General features: G+C 39.6%; 1 protein-coding gene across 1 annotated transcript; it reads left to right on the top strand.

The window, feature by feature from the left end:
* Window positions 1-599: 599 nt before the first annotated feature.
* gkup (glucuronokinase with putative uridyl pyrophosphorylase) lies at window positions 600-16,365 on the top strand. Its single transcript, XM_074640150.1, has 23 exons — window positions 600-775; window positions 3,120-3,226; window positions 3,335-3,379; window positions 3,497-3,650; window positions 3,801-3,872; window positions 4,009-4,097; window positions 5,406-5,562; window positions 7,955-8,032; window positions 8,318-8,409; window positions 8,886-8,991; window positions 9,079-9,158; window positions 9,259-9,327; window positions 9,834-9,894; window positions 10,007-10,023; window positions 10,123-10,180; window positions 11,473-11,565; window positions 11,690-11,750; window positions 11,851-11,964; window positions 12,845-12,902; window positions 14,152-14,220; window positions 14,296-14,359; window positions 14,506-14,577; window positions 15,782-16,365. The coding sequence occupies exons 1-23, from the start codon at window positions 719-721 to the stop codon at window positions 15,875-15,877; spliced, it is 1,869 nt and encodes a 622-aa protein (XP_074496251.1). The 5' UTR covers window positions 600-718; the 3' UTR covers window positions 15,878-16,365.
* Window positions 16,366-17,112: the final 747 nt, after the last annotated feature.

The raw sequence follows: 17,112 nt of genomic DNA, 5'->3' as shown, positions 1-17,112 counted from the left end.
GAATATAAAGTTAATTGATATGCTTTATTTCCATGTCTGCTGGTAAATAGATGATAATTAGCAAATAACTTCTTTGAAATTTCTTTAAAAAACTCCTCTAATCATTACATTAGCTACCAGGTTACATTTGTGTAGACAATAAGTCACACAATGGTGATATTTGTGCTGATCAGAAGTGTCTTCTATTAGTTTTGGTTTTGGAGGTAAATTTTGGGGTAATTTGGCAGTAATTCCAAAGAAATTTCAAATAGGTAACTTGCTAATTATCACCTAATTACCATGAAATTTGCAGACCTGTAAAATGAAGTGTTACCAAATATAGTCATGTATTAAGGTTACATGATATATTCCATAATTCTACGGTCTGGTACCACTGACTCAATGTTTACAATTTTAAAGCGTTCTACCTAGATATCAGAAGTGGCAGACAAAGAAAATGAGTGGCCGGTAGAAATGTTCAGTGACCTGCCACAGTGGCAGGTGAGGAAAAAGGTTCATTTCAGACCCTGGTTATGAGTATGGATTGTGTATACTCTGTCTTCTTGTCTGTAGCATGAAGATGAACTACTTTTATTTTGAAGGGTCTTTGCGGAAGTTCACTACTTCATTGACATTGGAAGAAGCTGTCGCTGAGACCGAAGATATTTCTCAACCCTCTGCTCTGCTCTGTTATTTATTCAAAGGAAGGAACACATAAGGACAAAGTGAAGTGTCAGCAATGATCTGTATACTGCTGGTAGCCGGCCACGGCACCGTGTTAGAGGCACAGATTAAGGTGAGTAACGTTAGCGTGAATGTTGCAGCAGAAAGGAGATGACTTGAAGCGGTGCAAAGTTCGCGTCTGGTCTGTAGCGGTGAGCTGCTCCTCACAGTACTAACGCTACTACCGGACTACCTTACAGAGTCAGGCACTTCAATGCTGGGCTGCTTGTTGGCTAGCGTTTATATCTGTTAGACTAACGTTTAAGACATGTATGGACTCGTGAGGATGCACTGATGCATTCGGCTTACATCTGACCCAACAATAGTACCGTTTTTTATATTTTTATCATTAGCTCACGGTCTTCACCGCCCCCTACCGAGCAGTGCTGGAATTACATTTGAGCAATTCGAAGGGGAGCACTTCTTGAAAGCTGAGGTTTTGTCAAATTTCATGCCTTTTATTGGTTTATATATAAATATATATATATATATATATATATATATATATATATTTATTTATATATATCAATTATATATATTTATATATTTATTTATTTATATATATATATATTTATTTATATATATATATATTTATATATATATATCAATTATATATATTTATTTATATATATATATATTTATATATATATCAATTATATATATTTATATATTTATTTATATATATATTTATATATTTATTTATATATATATATATCAATTATATATATTTATTTATATATATTTATATATTTATTTATATATGTTATTCACATATATTATTTATCTAATGTAATGGTCGACATGACAGCCCTTAAGCATTTTAACAAGTACGTGTTTTTACCAAAGAAGAAAGACAACATTATGGAGCTAGCTTCTTTCATTAAGGTTGGCATGACGTTGTTTTCTCCAAAGTGACGTCAGAAGGGGACGTGTGTCTAGGAACACCTATGATCCTGAGTTTGAGTTGAGAGTTTATATGATGTCGCAGTAGCTTAACATTTAGCATTAATTGCAACATCTATACGTATTCTACATTTAGACTCCACGTGAATATTAACCCTCTGACTTTACTGTCTTTAAGAGGCTGTAGCAGGTTCAATTTAGAGCTAAATTTGGCGAGGAAAAACTGGCATGGCCATTTTCAATGGCGTCCCTTGACCTCTGACCTCAAGATATGTGAATGAAAATGGGTTCTATGGGTACCCACGAGTCTCCCCTTTACAGACATGCCCACTTTATGATAATCACATGCAGTTTGGGGCAGAAACCATACAGTTGAATGCAGTATAAATTATTTTCACATATTCTAAAAAATAATGTTTGAATATTTCTGCATACTGAGGTCCCTAAACAGTCTTGCAATTGTAAACATGTGTGATGATGTTAGTCCCCATAGTAACCATTTCATTGTAGGGAGACCATTTTTTTAAACTTGACCTCACTGTATAAAATGACCTGTGGTGACCTCTAGGATAATCACAGCCTCGTGAAACTTTACAGCCACAAACTAGAGACCTAGAGCATTCAGAGGAAGGATGGCTTTCCTAGGTAGATTGACAATAAGGGGGTGTCTGAGTAGTTCCCAGAACAGAAATGCTCGCCATCCAGTCACCGAGAAATCTCCAAATGTCAAAAGTCTTTGATACCAAATCACAGCATGGATTTTTCTGTGGTGTTCCTCAAGGTCTTGGTGTCTTAATGTGGTATTTTGGAGGGATTATTGATCATTTATATCAACTCTCGAGTGTTAAAATCTGGTTTAATTTAGCACCAATCTGTGTAACAAATGGTATCAACCCCAAAATTGCGGCAACAACGTGTGAAACATAATAAAAATGAGCATGGGAATGGCCATTATATACTGCCATCACAATTTATTTTGATTGATTAATTAATCAATTCATTAATTAATGTTTATTTGGGATTTAGGACTAGAACAACTGGACACAGTGTTGAGCTGAATTTCAAATTAATCTGCAGGTTCTCAGCTTTCAGATGATGTTCACCACTTCTATTTGACATCTACTGTTGACCTGCTATCTCCCCCTAAAGAAACCCTGTACCACCCTAAAAAAGACAAAAACGGGTCTATTCTGGGTCTCAAAGGGTTAATCAAGATTTGTAATATTGAATGTGCATAGACATTCTACAAGAAATCACCTTCACTCAGCGTGGAGGTCAATTGCTGAACTTGGGAACACACATACTGAATACTATGGGAATAGCCAAGCAAGTCAGTGTTTTTATCACACTATCAGCAACATTGTTGGCACATAAACACACAAACGCTGTGAAGCCTAAAGCCAACATCATGTTCTAGAACAGCATGTTGCGAATACTGTCATGGTGTGTAGTGTGTTAGTAGTATGGTGATTTGTAACCTGTATTTGAGTCCTTTTCCACCTCTCCTCTCCCAGAATGATGACACAGGCTTATACAGCCACCTGGCTAGGGTACCGAAGGCTTTACTCCCTGGCATCGGAGGAAAGAAGATCCTTGACTTTTGGTGGGAAACGGTGAACATGTGCGTAACAGTGGCCCTAACATGAACAGGCCTAATTTCTAAATATCTTTTGACTCTAAAACATTCCCTGGTTAACTTCTTCTAATTGCATCTCTTTTTTCTCTCCAGGCGACAGTTGTTCACAGAAGTATATCTGGTCACTAATGCAGACAAGTGAGTTCTAAATGTTGCGTGACCCAATTGGTGTTGATTCAGCAGTCTTGTTATTGCAAAAAATGGCTTTTGTCCTGCTCCTGACCTACTCCATTCTTATTCTGTTACACTGGCCAGGTATAAGCACTATGAGCGCTGGGCCACAGCTAACGACTTCCCGGTTGAAAACGTCGTAAATGACGGCAGCACGACGTTGGAGGACCGCCTCGGGGCCGTGGCTGATCTGGAGCTGGTCATACGCAGCCGTAAGCTGCAGGACGACATCATGGTGGTACGATGGATGAATCATCTGTGGTTCATGATGGAGCATGTCCACTTACACAACTGCTCAGATACATTTCATTGTGCCGACTGGGTTTTATTCTACTAGAATTGAATGGATGTCCGTCATACAATGAGGATTTTCGTTTTGTGTGAGCAGATTGCAGGAGACATGCTGTGTGCAGACCAGAACTTTGACATTGGTCAAGTTATCCGCTTCTTCAGGTCAGAGGTGATTTACCACAATTTAATCATTTTAGTGAACATACATACAATGTATTGTATGCAAAGGATATTTATCAAAGTCAGATCTTTTTTGTGGAGGTGAAGTCGTGAGCAGAACATCCTTTTGTTTGTGTGTGCTGCAGCCTGGAGAGCTCATCATATACTACGAGCTGGAGGAAGGTGAGAAAAGCAGCTCCAGGGGCATTGTGGAGGTATGCCCTGACAACCATAGGTGAGAAGAAGTTTTATTTTTCCTGTAGTCCCATAATGCACCACTTTCTGTAACCTCAGCACTAAAGGTATAATATGTTACATTTGTCGGTTGGTGTTTGTAAACTCACAGTAGTCAAAGTTGGCCGGCGAGCTGAGAGAGAGCATCGTTTATCGAGCGAGCTATACTGTAGAGTGAATGAAGAGAGGGAGCGGCGTTAGTGAGAACAAAGCAGCGAATCAGAGAAATAAAACGTTATTTTTAGGGCTGTCAAACGATTAAAATATTTAATCGCGATTAATCGCAAATTAATCACACATTTTTTATCTGTTCATAATGTACCTTAAAGGGAGATTTGTCAATTATTTAATATTCATTTATCAACATGGAAGTGGACAAATATGCTTGCTTTATGCAAATGTATGTTTATATTTATTACTGGAAATTAATTGACAAGACAAAACAATGACAAATATTGTCCAGAAACCCTCACAGGTACTGCATTTAACATAAAACATATGCTAAAATCATAACATGGCAAACTGCAGCCCAACAGGCAACAACAGCTGTCAGTGTGTCAGTGTCAGTTCTAGTTTCATATGCCAGTATCTTCACTAGCTACTATCTACTATCTGCCACTTCTAGCTTTAAAACTGAGCCCGCTACAACCTCCGAAAGATTGCGACTGCGTTAAAGAAATTAGTGGTGTTAAGACGATTTTGCATTAACGCGTTATTATCGCGTTGAATTTGACTGAGCTAAAGAGGGACCTGTGCCTCGGTATCAGACGTCGAGGGGCGTGACAAAGCGACGGTATTTGACAACCCCGAATGGGCTGCACACCCTGCGTGCTGTTATTGGCTGGGGGTTACATGCAGATTGCAACCAACTGAAGCCTCTCCCGTGTGCCAAGCATGTAGGATTGCTACGGTGGCCAACGCCAAAATGCGAATGGCCCTCTAGAGCCAGTTGATGTAAGAGTAGCGTAGGTCATTTGGAGCAAAGCCGGTGCTTAGATTGTGTGTGTACGTGGGAAGTGAATGGGAAAGCAAGAGAGAGAGAGAGCGGCGGCGACCGGAGCGATTAACGTAATCAACACCAGCCCAAGCCGTTCTGGGCTTCTGTAGAAACATGGTGTTGCAACATGGCAGACTCCGTGGAGAGGATCAACTCTCTATGTAGATATACTGTAAGTGTTTCTGCCAATAGATCACCCTAATTGTTACACACTGGTGTGTGGTGTTTCAGAACTTAACTGACATCCATTTTGTTCATCATGTCACTATGTTGCGGATTTGATTTTTAATCTATTGCAGTTTTGTGACTCAGGATAACTCGTTTCTTGGAGAAACCGAAGGAAGGGCTGACAGCGTCCCGGCTGGCCAGCGTGGTGTTTTACTGCATCCAGAGAGACACACTGTCCTACCTGTCTGACTTCATCAGCCTGCTGCCTCAAGCCACAGACCGGTCCTTCGGACGATTCTGGGTTCGTAAGTGCTCATACATTTAGAGTTAATAAGCAAAAGTTATTACCTTCCGTACCTTTTGTTAATGTGACCTCCTCACACAGTTAAACAGAATTTTCCTCTACAAACAAGTCAAGTCAAACTTTATTTGTATAGCACGTTTAAAAACAACCGCAGTTGACCAAAGTCAAGTCTTAAACAACAATATGAACAGAGCAACAACAATGACCATAATGTGCACATAACAGCAGTGAAAGAATATCAGCACAACAGAAAATAAGCATAATCAAACGCCAGCGAGAAGAAGTGAGTCTTAAGCAGCGACTTAAACGAGGCTGAGTAGTTTTAATATGAAAAGGTGAGCTGTTCCAGAGATTAGGGGCGGCCACCGCAAAGGCTCGGTCGCCTCTGTTTTTCAGTCTAGTTCTGGGAACATCCAGGAGCATCTGATTGGTCGACCTCAGTGCTCTGACCGGAGTATGGAGGGACAATAGTTCTGATAAATAAGGTGGTGCCAGCCCATTCAAAACCTTAAAAACAGGCGATAAAATCTGCGATAAAATGTGTCTAATACAGACGTGGACAAAATTGTTGGTACCCTTCCGTTAAAGAAAGAAAAACGCACAATGGTCACTGAAATAATTTGAAACTGACAAAAGTAATAATAAATAAAAATTTACTGAAAATTAACTAATGAAAATCAGACATTGCTTTTGAATTTTGGTTCAACATTATCATTTTAAAAAACAAACTAATGAAACTGGCCTGGACAAAAATGATGGTACCCCTAGAAAAGATAAATGGTAAAATAATGTGACCATAGGGACATGTTAAACTAAGGTGTGTCCTGTAATTAGCATCACAGGTATCTTCAAACTTGTAATCAGTCAGTCTGCCTATTTAAAGGGTGAAAAGTAGTCACTGTGCTGTTTGGCATCATGGTGTGTACCACACTGAACATGGACCACAGAAAGCTAAGGAGAGAGTTGTCTCAGGAGATCAGAAAGAACATTATAGACAAGCATGTTAAAGAGAGACAAATTGAAGAGACGGATAATACGAATGGTAACCAAAGAGCCCAGAACAACTTCCAAAGAGATTAGAGGTGAACTCCAAGGTCAAGGTACATCAGTGTCAGATCGCACCATCCGTCACTGTTTGAGCCAAAGTGGACTTAATGGAAGACGACCCAGGAGGACACCAAATCATAAAAAAGCGAGACTGGAATTTTCCAAAATGCATATTGACAAGCCACAAAGCTTCTGGGAGAATGTCCTTTGGACAGATGAGACAAAACTGGAGCTTTTTGGCAAGTCACATCAGCTCTATGTTCACAGACGCAAAAATGAAGCATACAAAGAAAAGAACACTGTACCTAATGTGAAACATGGAGGAGGCTCGGTTATGTTATGGGGCTGCTTTGTTGCATCTGGCACAGGGTGTCTTGAATCTGTGCAGGGTGCAATGAAATCTGAAGACTATCAAGGCATTCTGGAGCGAAATGTGCTGCCCAGTGTCAGAAAGCTTGGTCTCAGTTGCAGGTCATGGGTCCTCCAACAGGATAATGACCCAAAACACAGCTAAAACACCCAAGAATGGCTAAGAACAAAACATTGGACTATTCTGAAGTGGCCTTCTATGAGCCCGGATCTAAATCCTATTGAACATCTGTGGAAGGAGCTGAAACATGCTGTCTGGAGAAGGCACCCTTCAAACCTGAGACAGCTGGAGCAGTTTGCTCACGAGGAGTGGGCCAACATACCTGTCAACAGGTGTAGAAGTCTCATTGAGAGTTACAGAAATCACTTGATTGCAGTGATTGCCTCAAAAGGTTGTGCAACAAAATATTAAGTTAAGGGTACCATCATTTTTGTCCAGGCCAGTTTCATTAGTTTGTTTTTTTAAATGATTCTGCTGAACCATAATTCAAAAGCAATATCTGATTTTCATTAGTTAATTTTCAGTACATTTTTATTTATTATTACTTTTGTCAGTTTCAAGTTATTTCAGTGACCATTGTGGGTTTTTCTTTCTTTAACGGAAGGGTACCAACAATTTTGTCCACGTCTGTAGGTCAGGGTGTCCAAACATAATGATCTCAGTCTAAATCAAAACTAAATCAACTACTGATACTAGATCTGCTGTGTAACTTCTTAGATAATTATTAGACAAACCGTTGTGTTCAATGGGGAAGACTGATTCTAATCGCTGCCCTCGTGTGATTTACTTTTAATCTGTACATGATTACAAAACAGATATGAGGCACTATATGCTTTGACTTTGCTTTTCATTGTAATAAAACTCTAAAATCAAAAATTTGACTCATTTAGATTATAATAAGTCCTACTTTACAAATAACAATTATGAATGAAAAGTAATAACCGGTAGCTTTTATGGCTCCTTTCTCTTCAGGAGTGGCTCGTTAATGAGAAGCAACTCGATGTGAATGGGATGAAGCTTCCTACCGGCTTCCAACTCATTGGACAAGTGGTTTGTATCCTTTACCTCAGTTCATCAGCCATGTTTTAGGGGTTTTATCACACAGCATTGCCTTCAAATTCATAGATTATAAGGGAGTAAGCTAGAAATGAAGGTCTGAAAATGACCATCACACTTAGGTTACACAGGAAAATAACTTGAAAGAGAAGTCCATCGATTTAGCGTTACTCTCCTGTAACACTGTCAGATGGACAGTAAAAAAAAGGATCAAAATCGATGCACACATTATTTCTCATGTTCTTTCTTCTAATAACATGCTTCCTTTTGACATCTCAGGGTCTGTCCGACTACACCAAGTGGCTCACCCACTACTCCACCAAGCAACAAGACAGTCCTGCTAAACCAATCACATACCGATCGTTTGCCAGGTAAGAAAACACAAAGTACTCTCAGATTATTGTGTTTTTTCCAGCTGGCAAACAAAAGCCTCGTTCTTCCTCCTCTTAAAGCCGGGCATGCACTGCACTGCACTGATTTTAGCCCGTTTCTGGCCTGAATTTTGAGCCGCACGACTCATTTTAGAGTCGGACCGAATTTCAGCTTCGTCGGAAAGTGTACAGGGGGGAGCTTTCAAACCAATCTTCATTGATAACTGTCAACAGCCAGTTTTTTTAATTGTGCACGCACAGTGTGAGCACTCAGGTCGTGGCTGACGATCGGACCGTACAGCGTGAGCACATAAATCGTGAGCTTTGGCTTTACGTCGCAAACGATCTACTGGTACAGTAGGAGTAGGAAGTACACAACAACATTACTTCTTTCAGCTAAACGCACAATAAGAATGTTGGAACACAACCTGACAGACACTGTGAGAACTGATTTACAAATGTATGACGACTCACAGGGTTGGATTAATGGGGAACCCCTCAGATGGCTTCCACGGGAAAACCATCGCTATGTCCATCTGTAACTTCTGGGCCGAGGTCACTCTAGTGGAGAGCCAGACTTTGGTAACACTCACACACTCGTACGCTAAAAACACGTTGCGTCACGAATGTTGTCGTGCAAAAGTCATGTGAGTTTCTGTGTCTTTGTAGGTTTTAGTCCCTCATCCGCTCAATGACCCCACAGAGTTTGGAAGCTTGCAAGATCTGTTCTGTATCAGCAGGAAGGAAGGGTGTGTACGCGTTACAAGTTAAATGAGCTAAAATGACACGACTGACTTACTTAGTCACGTTCAGGCTTCTTCAAGATGTTCTGTCGGTCATCCACTGTAGGTACCTGGGAGGTCTGCGGCTGCTGCAGGCGACCTGTAAGAAGTTCTACCAGTTCTGCTCCAAACAAGGGTGAGATGAGTATCTGAGACAACACAAGATGCTTTTGGATAATGGGAAGTGGGAATGTAACACCAAAAACAGAGTTAAAAGGGAGTAAATAGAGGACTTACTTTCATCAGGTCAACAGAAACACAACGCCACATCAATGATAATGTTATTCTGTAACTGCTGGAGGTGTAAATAAGCAGCTGTTTGCTCAGCAGTTCACCATATCAATGTAAAAGGTGATGGAATTTCAATGTTGTGTTCACAACTTGTTTCCGCTGCCCCCAAGTGGTCCAACAGAATCAGTTATTTCAGGTTTAAAACAACAACAATTAAGGTGCGTTTCTGCATTACAATTTAAGAAAAATTAAACTTGATTTTAGAAAATACAAATAGATTTGATTGAAACAGGTTTTTATTATATATTCTTAGTGGAAGATGTTTTCATTTCATCACTGTTAAGGACAGTCACTTTCACTGTTAATGCTCCTTCAATATATCTGCTGTGTGTGTGTGTTTCTTTACTGCAGTATTGCTTTGACAAAGCAGAACTTCACACTGAAGTACGACACCAACATTCCTCGGCAAGTGGTGAGGATCCGTTCAAATACTGGTCTCTTAAGTAATAAAGCCCAACAACACACCATGTATAATGTGAAAATGTGATGTAATGATGAAATGATTTGTCTCTGTTTTAATGCAGGGCCTCGCTGGAAGCAGGTAAATGGTTCTATTGATGTTTTCTTATCTGTATAAGCCAAATTAAAGGTACATTTTGAATTTAATAATTTACTTGTTTATGATCCTCTCTATTCACAGTGCCATTGTCTCAGCTACCCTGAAGTGTCTTATGAAATTCTACAACATCACAGACAATGTAAGGATTTATTCCATCTCATGGTGTAACCAAAGCCAATCAGAGTTATATCTTGATTTTTCCACCAGTCTGTCACTCCTTCCAAAACAGCCCTGTAGAGCCTGGCGGAAGTTGAAACAACATCATTCTTCAAATCATGTTCATAACATGCTATTCCCGAAGAACACGTTAACATTAGTGTGTGATTATCAAAGGCTTTTCAGCCGTTTGAGACCCACAATAGACCTGTTTTTGTCTTTTTTTAGGGGGGGACCGGGGGTGTTTACGGGGAGATAGCAGGTCAGCAGTAGATGTCACATAGAAGTGGTGTACATCACCTGAAAGCTGGGAACCTGAAGATTAATTTGAGATACAGCTCAGCACTGTGGGTCAAGTTGTTCTAGTAAATAGAATAAATCAGAAATAAACATGAATTGGTTAATTAAAATAATTGTTGAAAGTGAATAAGGGTTTAGAACATAATGATGGAAGTATATGATGGTCATTCCCATGCTCTATTATGTCTCATAAGTTGTTGCAGCAATGTTTGGGTTGATACCATTTGTTACACAGATTTGGTGCTAAATTGAACGATTTTTTACCACTCGAGAATTGATAAGAAATTGTCAATAATCCCTCCAAAATACCACATTAAGACACCAAGACCTTGAGGAACACCGTAGAAAAAACCATGCTGTGATTTGGTATCAAACATTTTTGACATTTTGAGATTTCTGCAAGAATTTCATTTTTCTGTGATAAGATGGCGAGCACTACTGTTGTGGAAACTGCTCAGAAACCCCCTTATTGTCAATCTACCTAGGAAAGCCATCCATCCTCTGAATGCTCTAGGTCTTTAATTTGTGGCTGTAAAGTTTCATGAGGCTGTGATTATCCTAGAGGTCACCACAGGTCATTTTATACAGTGAGGTCAAGTTTCAAAAAATTGTCTCACTACAATGACATGGCTACTATGGGGACTAACATCATCACACATAAATACAGCTGGGCTCATTGGATCCACAAGAGTCTCAGCTTTACAGTGATAACTAATTGATGTAATTCCAAGACTGTTTAGAGAACTACATGTGACTATCATAAGGTGGGCATGTGGTCACTCTAGCTCTAAAACTGAACCTACAGCCTCTGAAAGACAGTAAAGTCGGTCGGGACCACCCTTGATCAAAAAAATTTCCCTCAACCAGTTATTAAAACGTCTCGCCGCCAGAAAAACAAATTAAAATGTGTGAAAATGATATAAAACGTATCTACTGTGTCTTTACCTATTCATATATTCATATTTTACGCTCCAGGATCTCCCGAAGCCGACCCGAGCCAACTTCATCCTCAACGTGGAGACCGACGAACTTTTCATTACAGCTGGCCTGCAGGACAGAGTCGTTCAGGTCAGTCACAGAATCAGCTCCACACAAATGTACCGGACTCTGTCACCACGGCACGACATGTCACTTATTCTTTAACTGAATACCTATAGCAGCATGAATTGTTTGAATTCTTTTGTCTTTACAGGTCTATGAAGGCTTAGTCTACATGGATTTCAGCAAGAAGCTCATGGAAGAGCAGGGCTACGGTACTGAAGTCACCGTCTGTCTGTAGATGCTAAGTTGATGATACAAATACATTTCTTTCCTAATGTGTGTGTGTGTGTGTGTGTGTTTCCCTATTCTCAGGGAACTATGTTTCTATGGACATGAGTGGGCTCCCACCGTTCTGGCTGGCTTACCTGAGCGACCCCAGTGACTCCGGACGCATCCACAGCAACATCAGACAGCGCTGGCTAAGTGGTGAGTCTTCATATTTAATATTTTATTGATTCCTCAGGTCAAACATCCCTGCTAAATAAAACAAGTAGTCTACTGTTTGACCTCTCGGGTTTTGATTCTGATATTAGGAAAAGGAGATGGGGATATTTGCCATATTAACTATTGGATGGATAGCCATATATTTGGTACAGACATCCACCATCCCCATAACCTGACCCGCCAGATGTTTTGTTACACAGAACCATCTGAGTGGCCAACACTGGAAACTGTTTGGAAAAAGGGCAGATACTTTCAAAAAAATACTTGGCAGGTGATTGGATGAACCATCTGTCAATCACACTCTTGTCAAAGCCAGTCTGGAAAAGAGCGAAAAGATCTTTTCCATCGAGAAAAAAGCCTTCATTGCCGTTCTGTGCTCTTCTTTCAATGAAGAAATACTCTCCAGTTCTGATATAACTGATGCTATTGGTACGGTTGCTACGCTAGCCTCTTGCATCACACACACCTAAGCCCCGCCCGTAGCTCCGTCAAAGAACGTATATTGCTAAGAAGTGAAAGTCATATGTTTGTTCCATTGCAACATCAGCTCCCAGCAGCAGAGCTACGCCTCCGCCATTTTGGACTGAAAGCGACTACCGGATGCCAGTAAAACGCCCGCCTACAAAGAGCCGTACAAAAGTTAAACAAAATTATTTCTATTCTATTGTATGCTTCTAAGTATGCTTTAATAGGCAGAAAGATGCTGATATGAAGAGCAACACATTTCAATGCTCTATAAACAGACCAAAAAAGTTCTTTAGTCCTGTTTTTTAACATGCTAGACCATGTGCGTATTCCCATCTCTCTGTTCTTTATAAAAAATGGAAACACACTACTTTCATGCTGCTCTGTCTTTCCACAGGGGAGTCTCTGGTAGTCGAGGCCATGAAGTCTTTTGCTGAGCTCACTGATCAAGCGAGGTAGGTTGGTTGGGTTGGATTGTTGATCAAGTATTTATGCAGTAGATAGCAGTGGAGGTTTTGTCAAACATATCAGGGCAAAAGCTGGACATAAATAACCATGGGATTAATTATCTCTAGCCTTTGTACAACAGTCTCAAATTGTCTTTGAGCTCTCTGACATGTTGTGTGAAATGTTTATGCACTGTGAGTTCCAAGAAATACCACACACACACTAGGGCTGCACAATTAATCAAACGTTTATCGAAAAGTATCATGGCCTACTGCCAATTTTCAAATCACAGGAGGCGCAATATTTGTTAAAGGTGAATCGTTGTCAAAATACCGTTGTAAATGAAATAATATCATGCTGCGGAGATGTCCTGGCCTACGTATCATATTTTACAGACTTAAGAAAACATCTTTGTTTGGTACAGATCACGCAAAAAAATCACACCATGATCATTTTAAAGGAGCAGTGTAAAACATTTCAGGGGATCAATTAGCAGAAATGGAGAATAATATTCATAACTGTGTTTTCATTAGTGCATAATCACCTAAAATTAAGAATTGCTCTGCCATGTTTCTACAGTAACCCAAAACGGACAAACCAAACACTGGCTCTAGAGAGAGCCTTTTGTGTTCCTATGTAACCTGAAGGCCACCGTAGTTCTCCGACGCGCTTGTGAAACTGCGGTAACGTGAGCCGCAGAGTGCAAAACTGTGGTACCGCCAGCCGCCTTCTGACTTCCGTTGCTCTCTAAAGTAGTGTTATTATGGTAAGGATGGCCTCGGAGCGAGACGAACGGCGTTGCCACGTTTTTTTACACTCGGCGGCTCACGTTACCGCAGTCTTGGAAAGGGAGGAGTGAGCAGAGGGGTACTCAGTTAGTTCCAATCTGCAACCACACCACCAGATGTCGCCAAATCCTACACGCTGTCCCTTTAAGGAAATACTTGTGGATTTAAAAATGTATAGTCTGTGTTTTTCAATGAAAATGAGAATAGTGATCTAAAAATACAAAAAAGACAAAAACTGCTAATCATATCGCAATATCAGTCAAAATAATCACAATTAGATATTTTTTCTAAATCATTCAGCCCTTACACACACACACACACACACACACACACACACACACACCATGAAAAGTGTGTATGTTCTGTAACTCTGCTGATAAAATATGTAAAAAGTTTTTGTCTTTGTTGTGGCAGTTCAGAACATTAGAGGTGAAACTTTGAGCACTAACTGAAAACCTTCTCCCTTCAGGACGGCCCTACAGGACAAGGACTGGAGGCGTCTGGCACAACTGATGGACCAGAACTTTGAACTGCGGAGGTAAACAGCATATTTTGATGTGAGGCACTCGCATTACAGTTACACTCCCAGCTAAAATAACAACCTATCCCACAGGTCTGTCTACACTGACGACTGTCTGGGTCCTGGGAATCTCAAGATGGTTCAGCTGGCGAGGCAGGTAGGTACTTAAGAGTTCCACTACCTGCTAAAGGCGGAGCATGTTTTATTCAACACTTTTCACTCTTTTCTCTCCATCTATGTTCCCCTGCAGGAGTGTTTTTTTTTCTGTTTATGCATTCATAAAGTTTCTGCTGCTTCTTGCAGTTTGGCTCGGCGGTGAAGTTACCAGGCAGTGGGGGGGCCGTGGTGGGACTGTGTCTGGATGAAGCAAGACTGGTAAGACTGCACTACGTGGAAGTTGTTGTCTTGAGCTGGCATTTCTTATCCATGCCCGTCTGAGGCCATGGGATTGGAGCTTCGTGTTCATGTTGACATTCCCGTGTCTTACTTACCTCAGATATTAGTGATCTGCTGGATTTCAAAATTGACTTCATTCGAGTAAAATGTTCTATAAAAAAACATACAACAAACATAATGTGTATATATATATATATATATATATATATATATATATATATATATATATATACTTACAGTATATATGTATGTATGTGTGTATGTATATATATATATATATATATATATATAGTGATTAATCGCATGATTGCCTATAGTTAATCATGATTAATCGCAAATTGTCAAAATGTACCTTAAAGGGAGATTTGTGAAGTATTTAATACTCTTATCAACATGGGAGTGGGCAAATATACTGCTTTATGCAAATGCATGTATATATTCATTATTGGAAATCAATTAACAATGACAGATATTGTCCAGAAACCCTCACAGGTACTGCATTTAGCATAAAAAACATGTTCAAATCATAACATGGCAAACTGCAGCCCAACAGGCAACAACAGCTGTCAGTGTGTCAGTGTGCTGACTTGACTATGACTTGCCCCAAACTGCATGTGATTATCATAAAGTGGGCGTGTCTGTAAAGGGGAGACTCGTGGGTACCCATAGAACCCATTTCCATTCACATATCTTGAGGTCAGAGGTCAAAGGACCCCTTTGAAAATAGCCATGTCAGTTTTGTCGAGTTACTAACTTGAGAGCACGAATTAATACAAATTTTCTCCTAGGAGTCTAGGGGGGCTCCGTAGACAAGGTACATTTTGAACAGAAAAAAATGTGGAATTAATTTGCGATTAACTATGGATAATCATGTGATGGATCCCAATTAAATATTTTAATCGATTGACAGCCCTACTTGAAAACAAAAGGTGTTTTCTGTTCTGTTTTCTGCATCCATACCTGTAACATTTTTGCAGAATTCAAAACAGATAGATGATACCTTTTAATCTTATCATCACAGACCACCAACATCTTTGCTTATTTATTTATTTCAGTCTTGATATCTTAGCTATATCAGCGATTAACCTGTTCCCTGGGTTGTAAACTCTGAGGTAGGATGTACCGTGTTTGTGAACCTGGTCCATGCCCTGCTGTCTGATGCAGTCTGTGTTTGGCCCACTAGGTGGAGATGAGGCAAGCTTTCCAGGAGGCAGGCTGTGTCTTCTGTGTCATCACACCATACAACCCATCTGCCAGCACAGTCGGCGGCCAACACTGACCTCACATCTCCCCCCACGACTCAAGTCGGGCCACCGCTCAAGGCCAACTCAGGGCCATCGGTTGGATACGGCACAGCGTGGCTCCTCAGTGAGGCCCAATGTCATTTCATAGAGGACTCATTATTACAACGGACAGCAAAAGATCATGATCAGCTGCATGAAATTATGTGAGAAAAAAAATAATCAGCTTTACTTTTCTGTGATAGTTTTGTGTTATCAGATTGATCAAATGATATTTAATCAAACATCAGGTATTGCTTCACTTTCATTTTGTCCCTAGAAAATGACTGAATCTGCATATTTCGAAGTTTTGTCGCAGATTATATGAGAAAAATGGTCATTTTTTAAGGTTGTGTCAATTTTAGCAATCACAACAATGTACAAATTATGTAATTATTTTTCTATACGTGATACATCAGTTGTATATAAACATTATATTTGTATAATTAATGTAATTTTCATACTCAAATTAAAAGCAACTGTTATAGCTCTGTGTTTTGTGATGTATAGGTGTACTGTGCATAGTTAATAGTCATTTTTTTTAAAAGAAGCATCATTTAACTACTGTTTAACCCATATTATAAGATAAGATAAGATATTCCTTTATTAGTCCCACAGTAGGGAAATGTGCAGTGTACAGCAGCAAAAGGTGATAGTGCAGAAAATGAGATGCATCAGCTAACAGTAAAAAAAAAAGAGCTAAACAAAGTGTAACAAAATATGACCATTTAAATAGAAGGAAGTATAAAAATAGGAGCAGTATATACAGTATTGACAATAAACAGACTATTAACAAAATTGCACAAGTGGAAAATGATATTGCACAGTGAGAATGAAATGAAATTCCACCTGAAAATGTTGCACAGTATGAATTCCACCTGAGTAGTAATAATGATATTACATACATACACAATGGATATACCATAATTCAAACTTTATCTTTATCTTTATCTTTTATCGGATCTCCATTAGCTGTGGCTGAAGCCCAGCTATTCTTCCTGGAGTCCACTGAAATCACTTCGAACTGTAAGGCTACATTTCAGTAAACAATCACATTACAATCTTCACCAACCATGACCACAACATCAAAAGCAACAGCAACAAAACACAATATTCAAGACACAACCCAACACACAACACAGGACCTAGGTTCAAGTTAATACTATTCACAGAGTACAGAGGTAAATATGATTCATTAGTGGTTGGATCATAACATATTATGTCAATATACAAA

The sequence above is a fragment of the Sebastes fasciatus genome, chromosome 7, assembly GCF_043250625.1.
Source record: "Sebastes fasciatus isolate fSebFas1 chromosome 7, fSebFas1.pri, whole genome shotgun sequence".
In the NCBI taxonomy this organism is placed as follows: domain Eukaryota; kingdom Metazoa; phylum Chordata; class Actinopteri; order Perciformes; family Sebastidae; genus Sebastes; species Sebastes fasciatus.
The sequence above is the reverse complement of the archived record's forward strand: the minus strand, read 5'-3'. Positions and strand labels throughout refer to the sequence as shown.

Bases quoted from the DNA above. Each gene is read 5' to 3' on its own strand.
- gkup (XM_074640150.1), top strand. From the start codon at position 719: ATGATCTGTATACTGCTGGTAGCCGGCCACGGCACCGTGTTAGAGGCA. The intron at 3,227-3,334 runs GTGCGTAACAGT...TTTTCTCTCCAG, and splicing joins TGGTGGGAAACGGTGAACAT to GCGACAGTTGTTCACAGAAG. The intron at 4,098-5,405 runs GTGAGAAGAAGT...TTTGTGACTCAG, and splicing joins GTATGCCCTGACAACCATAG to GATAACTCGTTTCTTGGAGA.